This window comes from Micropterus dolomieu, linkage group LG02 (genome assembly GCF_021292245.1).
Source record: "Micropterus dolomieu isolate WLL.071019.BEF.003 ecotype Adirondacks linkage group LG02, ASM2129224v1, whole genome shotgun sequence".
Lineage (NCBI taxonomy): Eukaryota > Metazoa > Chordata > Actinopteri > Centrarchiformes > Centrarchidae > Micropterus > Micropterus dolomieu.
The window spans coordinates 32,690,749-32,700,233 of record NC_060151.1 but is presented as its reverse complement, the minus strand read 5'-3'; the positions used below and the strand labels follow the sequence as shown (position 1 = coordinate 32,700,233).

General features: G+C 43.8%; 1 protein-coding gene across 2 annotated transcripts in view; it reads left to right on the top strand.

Moving 5' to 3' along the window:
* Positions 1 to 8,740, top strand: part of syngr1a (synaptogyrin 1a) — a 13,790-nt gene extending 5,050 nt beyond the window's left edge. Inside the window, exons 3-5 of one of the 2 annotated variants that reach the window (XM_046041156.1) lie at positions 941 to 1,178; positions 1,250 to 1,395; positions 8,554 to 8,740. In XM_046041156.1, the coding sequence (XP_045897112.1) occupies positions 941 to 1,178; positions 1,250 to 1,395; positions 8,554 to 8,670 (501 nt within the window). In that variant the 3' untranslated portion in view covers positions 8,671 to 8,740. Of the gene's footprint in view, positions 1 to 940; positions 1,179 to 1,249; positions 1,396 to 6,183; positions 6,579 to 8,553 lie in introns of those variants that run through there. The other variant, XM_046041149.1, reaches the window with a different exon arrangement.
* Positions 8,741 to 9,485: the final 745 nt, after the last annotated feature.

Sequence of the window (9,485 nt, the reverse complement as noted above, 5' to 3'; positions counted from 1 at the left end):
TCGTCTGTTTAAAGAGGAGACAGTATGCTGTGATTCGTCGGTTTACGGAGGAGACAGTGTGCTGTGATTCGTCGGATTACGGAGGAGACAGTGTGCTGCGATTGGACAGTTTACACAGGAGACAGTGTGCTGTGATTGGTCTGTTTACGGAGGAGACAGTGTGCTGGGATTCATCGGATTACAGAGGAGGCAGTGTGCTGCGATTGGTCTGTTTACAGAGGAGACAGTGTGCTGCGATTGGTCTGTTTACGGAGGAGACAGTGTGCTGTGATTGGTCTGTTTACAGAGGAGACAGTGTGCTGTGATTGGTCGGTTTACGGAGGAGACAGTGTGCTGTGATTCGTCGGATTACGGAGGAGACAGTGTGCTGTGATTGGACAGTTTACACAGGAGACAGTGTGCTGTGATTGGTTGGCTTACAGAGGAGACAGTGTGCTGTGATTGGACAGTTTACAGAGGAGACAGTGTGCTGTGATTGGTTGGCTTACAGAGGAGACAGTATGCTGCGATTGGTCAGTTTACAGAGGAGACAGTGTGCTGTGATTGGTCTGTTTACGGAGGAGACAGTGTGCTGTGATTGGTTGGCTTACAGAGGAGACAGTGTGCTGCGATTGGTCTGTTTACGGAGGAGACAGTGTGCTGTGATTGGTCTGTTTACGGAGGAGACAGTGTGCTGTGATTCGTCTGTTTAAAGAGGAGACAGTACGCTGTGATTCGTCGGTTTACGGAGGAGACAGTGTGCTGTGATTCGTCGGATTACGGAGGAGACAGTGTGCTGCGATTGGACAGTTTACACAGGAGACAGTGTGCTGTGATTGGTCGGTTTACAGAGGAGACAGTGTGTCCTGACCTCAGAGTCTACACGTTAGAATCTAGCCTGTCCTAATGAGAATGAATGTGTCTGTTAGCATTGAGCTAGCTGTCCTGTGCTCTGTTTCAGCTCTTCTCCATGGTGATCCTGGGCTGCGTTGCTAACGAGGGTTACGTTAACCGTCCCGACAGCATGGAGGAGTTCTGCATCTTCAACCGCAACCACAACGCCTGCAACTACGCTGTCGCCATGGGGACGGTGTGTTTCCTCTGTAGCACCGGGTTCCTGGTGCTGGACGTTTACTTCCCGCAGATCACCGGCGTGAAGGACAGGAAGAAGGCCGTCATGGCCGACATCGGGCTGTCAGGTGAGACTCCGCCTCCTCTGTTTCTGTCATCTTTACCTCTCAGGTGATTAATAACCATGTGGTCTCTGCAGCGCTCTGGACCCTGGTCTGGTTCGTGGGCTTCTGTTTTCTGGCCAATCAGTGGCAGGTTTCTAAAGAAGAAGACAACCCTCTGAATGAAGGATCCGACGCTGCCCGAGCCGCCATCGTCTTCTGCTTCTTCTCTGTCTTCACCTGGGTATGTTCCTGAACCACATCACCTACTGAATCTCACCTGAGCAGGCAGGAAGTACCTGTAGTAGGCTACAAAGTATTCACAGCGTGTACTGCTTTAAAACTCTACTGCCTGAGACCGGTATCCAAAGTGTCACATGATCTTACTGACTCAGCATCATATGGAGGACCGATCCAGACAAATTCAGAAATAAATACAGAAATAAATAAATGCTCAATAAATAAATAAATGTAGGCAGTAATTAAATTATACAAGGAGACATGGATGTATAAATCTATTTTAATTAGCTTCTTTATTTATTCACCTTTGTAATAATTACCTTATTTATTTATTGTCCGTTGTTCTTATTTAAATGTATTTATTTACGTGTGTTTTTTAATATCTTTGTCTGTTTTATTCTTCCGTTGCATTTTCTACCCTATTTATATCCCCCATGGTATTTATATCTGCCTGTCCTTTTTACATTTCTCTATGCGTATCTGCCTCATTATGCAAATGAGGAGGGGCAGGGTCTCAAGGATTAACTTCTCTCCTATTGGTGGACCAGTCAGACCGGAGAGCTATAGGCCTACTCTACCTGCACACAACAACAAGCTTGCTCCTCACACAGTTAGATGGCTTCCTTCGGTGCTCTGAGGAGTTCAGAAACTCTATTTGAATACACTACCAGCCATGTCTTCCTTCTCTTTTCATGTGGACACTCTGACAGACAGTTCTTTCAGTTTGCTGCATGCATGGACACAGAACTGTGATACAGGGAGAAGCACACGGTCAGCTGGCTGCAGCTAAATCTGGAGTGCACTCGTATTCAATTCTGTATGGTAAATTCAGTTTTAACAGAGCAGAGCGAGCTGACAGGCAGAGTTAGAGACTTTTTCTGTCTGTTTCTCTCTTTACAAAGACACATGTTGCAGTCTGAAGATTATAACGGACAATAAATAAATAAGGTCATTATTACAAAGGTGAATAAGTAAAGAAGCTAATTAAAATAGATATATACATTTATAATGTAATTACTGCCTACATTTATTTATTTACTTAATTTTTTAGTGCATTTAATCGGATGCTTATTTATTTATTGAACATTTATTCATTTCTGAATTTGTCAGGATCAGTTCTCTATAGCATCAGTGACCTCATAGTATAAATGACTATATTAAACTGACGTCATGAAGATATGATATGAGCAACTATGTGTGCCTATAACAGAGATGAGTTAGAGACTCGGACTCAAGTTAGAGACTCGGACTCAAGTCCGACTTAAGTCGCAAAGACACTCGACTTGAGGCTCGTCCTCAAAAGACTTCAGACTTGACTCGGACTCGAGGTGCGGGACTCGTGAACAATGTTTATTTTTAGAAAACGTCTGATGAGCGTGCTGTTATTCCCTCCCTCTGTTACCTGTAGCCTGCCTACATAACACGTAGTATCTGCTGCGCGCGGCCTCACGTGATAGAGGACAATGAACACCGGCAGCTACCGAGACATTCATCATAAACTTTGACCTTAAAACTTCATACAAGACCCAAACAAAGACGCGCTGAACACAAATAGGATAGTAACCTGAGGTTAGTGAACATGTTTAGCTCAGCATTGGCCATCTAACGTTAGCTTGCTTCTTGCTTTAGCTACGAGAGGTTAACTCAGACTGTTGCTTGCCAAACTTGCGGTGGTCGATTAATGTAATCATTTACGTCCCGCTGGCTGCCATGACGTTGATTATAAACGCTGGCTGCAAACTGGTTCCAGGTTTATTGTTGATCCTGCAAAGTTACAGTTTTATTTAGTTAACATTACACTGGGTTTGAGAGTCTGGGGGATGTGTTGACTTACAGTAGTTAATAAGCCGTCAATAATTGCATTGCACATTACATGGTTGTGCTCTGTACTTGACTTGGACTCTAGCTCAGTGACTTGAGACTTGACTTGGACTCTAGCTCAGAGACTTGAGACTTGACTTGGACTCTAGCTCAGAGACTTGAGACTGAACTTGGACTCTAGCTCAGAGACTTGAGACTTGACTTGGACTCTAGATCATAGACTTGAGACTAGACTTGGACTCTTGCTCAGAGACTTGAGACTGAACTTGGACTCTTGCTCAGAGGCTTGAGACTTGACTTAGACTTTAGGTCATAGACTTGAGACTTGGACTCTAGCTCAGAGACTTGAGACTGAACTTGGACTCTAGCTCAGAGACTTGAGACTTGACTTGGACTCTAGCTCAGAGACTTGAGACTTGACCTGGACTCTAGCTCAGAGACTTGACTTGGACTCTAGCTCAGAGACTTGAGACTTGACTTGGACTCTAGCTGAGAGACTTGAGACTTCACCTGGACTCTTGCTCAGAGACTTGAGACTTGACCTGGACTCTAGCTCAGAGACTTGAGACTTGACCTGGACTCTAGGTCATAGACTTGAGACTTGACTTGGACTCTTGCTCAGAGACTTGAGACTTGACTTGGACTCTAGCTCAGAGACTTGAGACTGAACTTGGACTCTAGCTCAGAGACTGGAGACTTGACTTGGACTGTAGGTCATAGACTTGAGACTAGACTTGGACTAGCTCAGAGACTTGGGATTGAACTTGGACTCTAGGTCAGAGACTCAAGGATATCAAGAATATCAAGGATATCTTTATTCTTGATATTCCCCTGAGGGGCAATTTGTTGTACAGACAGTAGTCAACACAAAACTGTCAACAGTCATGATTCACAAACAAGCAATATCAAAATAGGCAAAAGAAATACACTACGTTAAAAAGACCACAGTTAAAGTACAAACAATAAAACAATGAAATGGAATTACAGTGAATTATTTAAAAACCAAATGGCAGCTGGGACAAATGAATTGCTAAATCTGTTAGTCCAGCTTAGAGACTTGAGACTTGACTTAGACTCTTGCTCAGAGACTTGAGACTTGACCTGGACTCTAGCTCAGAGACTTGAATTGGACTCTTGCTCAGAGACTTGAGACTTGACCTGGACTCTAGCTCAGAGACTTGACTTGGACTCTAGCTCAGAGACTTGAGACTTGACTTGGACTCTAGCTCAGAGACTTGAGACTTGACTTGGACTCTTGCTCAGAGACTTGAGACTTGACCTGGACTCTAGGTCATAGACTTGAGACTTGACTTGGACTCTAGCTCAGAGACTTGAGACTGAACTTGGACTCTAGCTCAGAGACTGGAGACTTGACTTGGACTGTAGGTCAGAGACTTGAGACTAGACTTGGACTAGCTCAGAGACTTGACTTGGACTCTAGCTCAGAGACTTGAGACTTGACTTGGACTCTAGCTCAGAGACTTGAGACTTGACCTGGACTCTAGCTCAGAGACTTGAGACTTGACCTGGAGTCTAGCTCAGAGACTTTTGAGCATCTCGGGTATATATACACATATATTAGTATATCTATATAAGTATAGAATACTACTACAACCACTACTACTAGAGCCTGACCGATATGGGTTTTTGGGGGCTGATGCTGATATTAAAGTGAAAAAGAGCCGATTTATGAGCTGATGCACTTAGAACAGGCCAATATCGGAAGCTGTTCTGTATGTGGGCTATAGAACCTTTTCCTAAATGGATTATGTTGGTAAAATAGATTACAGTCTCAACAACTGAACATGTAAACAATTGCACATCTATAAATATTTGCTGCAGGAAGGTGCAGCTGTAAACAGATGGCTGAAAGAGAATAAGTCTAGGCTATGTGTATTTTCCCTTACCTTCTCACCTTTGAGATTTCATATAAGTAACGCTAACCAGAGCTGTTACGGCTACAACATTTCACATCTACACAGAGAGGAGCTACAGGAAGCCATGTTAGAATCTTTTTCAGCTCACATTTATTTACATGTCCCTTCTGGTTTAATCATTTCAGACGCACCAACTGTAACTGCTGACAGGTGGCTCGCAGATAAATTCAGAATACATCCGAAGCTAAAGTTTAACGGCTCATTAACGTTAACGTTCACTGATGAACACAGCACTAGCTTTGTGGCTAATTTAGCAATGGGCAGCGTTAGCTGCTGTAACGTTACGAGATTTTAGAGAATATTTACAAGACATGAACTAAGGAGAAATGAGAGGAGCGTTCGCTAGAACTGCCACTCTGTTTTAGAAATAAATCTACAATCAAGTCTGTCAGCAGCCTCCAACACCCAACTACTGTAACATTAAACTACTGTGAGCCGGAGAGGTCAGAGAAGAACAGGAGGGTTAGCAAGTCATGAATGTTTTCAGGAGAGGAGAAGTCACTGGGTCTGTTTTTATTATATTTATTAAAGTCATGTAATTAACATGAAGAAGGACCGACTCACCGCTAACACAGCCCTCTGCATGTTTTACAGGCTTCAGTAGACTGCGGTCAGCTGATTGTTTTCTTTTGTGTTTTTTATGGTGAGGAAGTGTAGTTAACAGAGGAGCTGCAGCGCGCCCTCTGGTGGGAAAAGTGTGCAACACTCATGAATTGAGTGAAGGATCTGTCTCTCTGTTTCTTTATCAATAGCCATATGTCTGCTGTTATAAACGTCAATGCCAAAAATGCAATTAGCACATATTGGCTGTAACGACTAATATTACTGCTATCAATAATAATAATGAAAATAATCGGTGTGTAATCTAACATCTCTAACATCCAGCAGCATCTGAACATCCTGTGAGTGTAAACTGAAACATTTAAAAACATCACACACCGGTAACACATCTTGGTTTTTTGTGTGTATTTCTCTGTGTTGTGTGTGTTTGTGTTGTTGTTGTTGTGGTTGTTGTTGTTGTGTTGTGTGTGCAGGGAGGCCTCACCCTGCTGGCGTCGGAGCGTCTGAAGAGAGTCTCGTTTGAAGAAGAATACAACAAACTGTTCAGTCCGCCGACTTGACCTTTCTCCTTCAGCTAATCAGAGACGATTGTTCCCGTTCTCCCTTTTGCCTCGTCAGCTCATTCTGGACTCTGGTTGGCTGCTCTAAGTGCCTGTCATCCAAAGTGCCTTTCTGTTGCCATGGCAACAGTTTTGTTGTTGTTTTCTTCATCAGGTGTGTCGGAGCTGATTTATTCACTTCATGTTTGTTGTCGTTTATTATTGTTATTATTATTATTTCAGTGATATCATCATATATTCTGATTATGGCGATGATGTAATGATCTGTGATGAAATGTGAGATGAAGATTAAAGACAATAAACTCTGAGTAATGAAGAGTTAGTCTGCTGCCGGACACTCTGACGTCACCATGACCTTGGTCAGGTTTAGGCACCAAACCCACTTGGTTAGGTTTAGAAACCAAACCCACTTGGTTAGGTTTAGAAACCAAATCCACTCGGTTAGGTTTAGAAACCAAATCCACTCGGTTAGTTATGGGAACCAAAACTACTTGGTTAGGTTTAGAAACCAAAACCACTTGGTGAGGTTTAGAAACCAAAACCACTTGGTCAGGTTTGGACACCAAAACCACTCGGTCAGGTTTGGGCACCAAAACCACTTGGATTTGGTTAGAAACCAAAACCACTCGGTCAGGTTTGGGCACCAAAACCACTCGGTCAGTTTTGGGCACCAAAACCACTTGGATGTGGTTAGAAACCAAACCCACTTGGATGTGGTTAGAAACCAAACCCACTTGGATGTGGTTAGAAACCAAACCCACTTGGTACGGTTTAGAAACCAAAACCACTTGGTTCAGTTTAGAAACCAAAACCACTTGGTTCAGTTTAGAAACCAAAACCACTCGGTCAGGTGTGGGCACCAAAACCACTTGGATGTGGTTAGAAACCAAACCCACTTGGTTCGGTTTAGAAACCAAAACCACTCGGTCAGGTGTGGGCACCAAAACCACTTGGATGTGGTTAGAAACCAAACCCACTTGGTCAGGTTTAGGCACCAAAACCACTTGGTCAGGTTTTGGCACCAAAACCACTTGGTCAGGTTTAGGCACCAAAGCCACTTGGTCAGGTTTAGGAAACCATCAGGATTTGGCTTAAAAGAACTACATTACTCACATAACATCACTAAAAAGAATCCTTACTTGGACTTTTCTGTTATTTATAGAAATACTTTTAGTGCTGAGCTATGACGATACAGGCCGCCATGTGCATTGGTACCACACACTGAAAGTCGTGACATGGCGTGTTATTTTCATTTCATTTTCAGACATAACAACACACGGCATCACACACAATGTTGGAAACTCTATCACTGATGGTGTTTCAACCTACATATTGAATTTATGATCATTAGCACCTGTTGGGTCTAATCGTTTAATCATACACTGATGATATGTCTACCAAATCCCTGACTTTGTGCAGGTATACCTAGAAGAACAGATGCTGAAGGCAAAGGGGGATCACACCAGATCCTGATCTGATTTATACTGAAAAAAATTCTAAAGGCAACCCTTTTGTTTTTGCCCCCATTCATCATGAGCTGAACTCAAAGATCTAAGAATTTCTCTATGTACACAAAAGGCCTGTTGCTAAGCAGTCAAGTTAGCAAAAATAAATATGCAACGTCTGGTTAGACTTTCAAAATAAAACTAGTGGTTAAAGTTGAAACAGAACGTTGTGAAGTTTCTAAAAACACTGAAACGTCGCAGTTTTGTTATGTTTGGCACCAAACCCACTTGGTTAGGTTTAGAAACCAAAACCACTTGGTTAGGTTTAGAAAAACATCATGGATTGGGTTAAAATAACATCGTTACTTATGTGACTTAACTTGTGTAAGTCAAGTAATGTTACTTATGTAAGTTATGCAACTTACGTAAAGCTGAAATAACAACCGCATGTCCACCCCACTCTTCTCCTTACTCTGACTTTTCCGTTAAATATGCTACACCAACCTTTAGCGTTGCAAACTGATGCTACAGGGCTTCCCCCTGTTCGTTGAACTTTGACGCTAACTTACAAACAGACGCCGACGGGTCTTGACCATGCGTCCATATGTGTCTGAAATGACCATGCACAGGGACGGCTAGTAGGGGCCCGACATCATATTCTTGCCCCGGGCCCCCAAGAGGGTAATCCGCCGCTGATGTTGCAGTAAATAAAACGTGATCAGTGTGTTTGCCAATCCTTCGACTCCTCAGGGGCCACTGCAGTAACTCTTGCTACATCTTTCTAAAGCAGTTTGTTGTTCACTGCTGTTTCTGCTTTGAACCGTCTGTGTGTCTGCAGGCTCTCCAGTGTCTGCTGGCCGTCCACAGGTTTAGACTGGGAGCTGATTCTGTCACACTCAATCAGGACTACGTCGACCCTAACCAGCTGGACGAGGCCACACCCACCTATGAGTAGAGGGGCGGGACTCCGATGGATTTGTGTAGTTTGAGATGTCATTGTGATGTGTTCATGGACTCATCCTCGGACGCGCGCTTCAACACGTACAATAACGTGACAGAAGAAAAAATAGGCCTAGTGTGATGATGCTTCACCAGGGGGCGTGTTCTCTCTGGCAGCAGCCAATCACAGTTCAAAGTAATAGTACGCAAGACTGTATAAAAAGATGCCCGCCACGCCTCCATTTCCTCCCTCTGTACAAAATGAAGCCAGAATCTCTGGGATACAGGCACCGCCATCTGGAGTCTGCACAGTAGTGGTCGGGGGTGGAGCTGTCCCGCCCACACACCCGAACGGCCCAATCGTTAGCAGAGCTTAGCTGTCAATCATGAAGTGGGCGGGGTTTATGCCACCAGGGGGCGCTCCAGATGTTTTGGCTTCGCTTTCGGGGAGCCGTGGCGTCGTCTGTAGACAGAGTGCAGAGGACGCTGGGTACGGGTCTATCTGTATATAATAAATGTGTTTGTGCAGGTGTAGTTACGTACACGAGGTAGGTGGATATGATATGATATATATACAGGATGAACAGCATGTGTAGATCTTGAGTGATGACATTGATGTTTAAAAAAGAAACTCCGTGTTATTATGCTGTCTTAGACTTAGTTACCTGATGTCATCCCTGGATTCTGATTGGCTGGAGTGTCCTCATCATCACAGCTGGAACAGATGCAGCTCCTCCTGCTGGTCAGAGGACCAAACAAACTTTTCCATTTCACAGCCAGTTCCATGGTGCTGTACGGGTTTTTTACTCTTTGTGGTGTTTCATGTGGTTT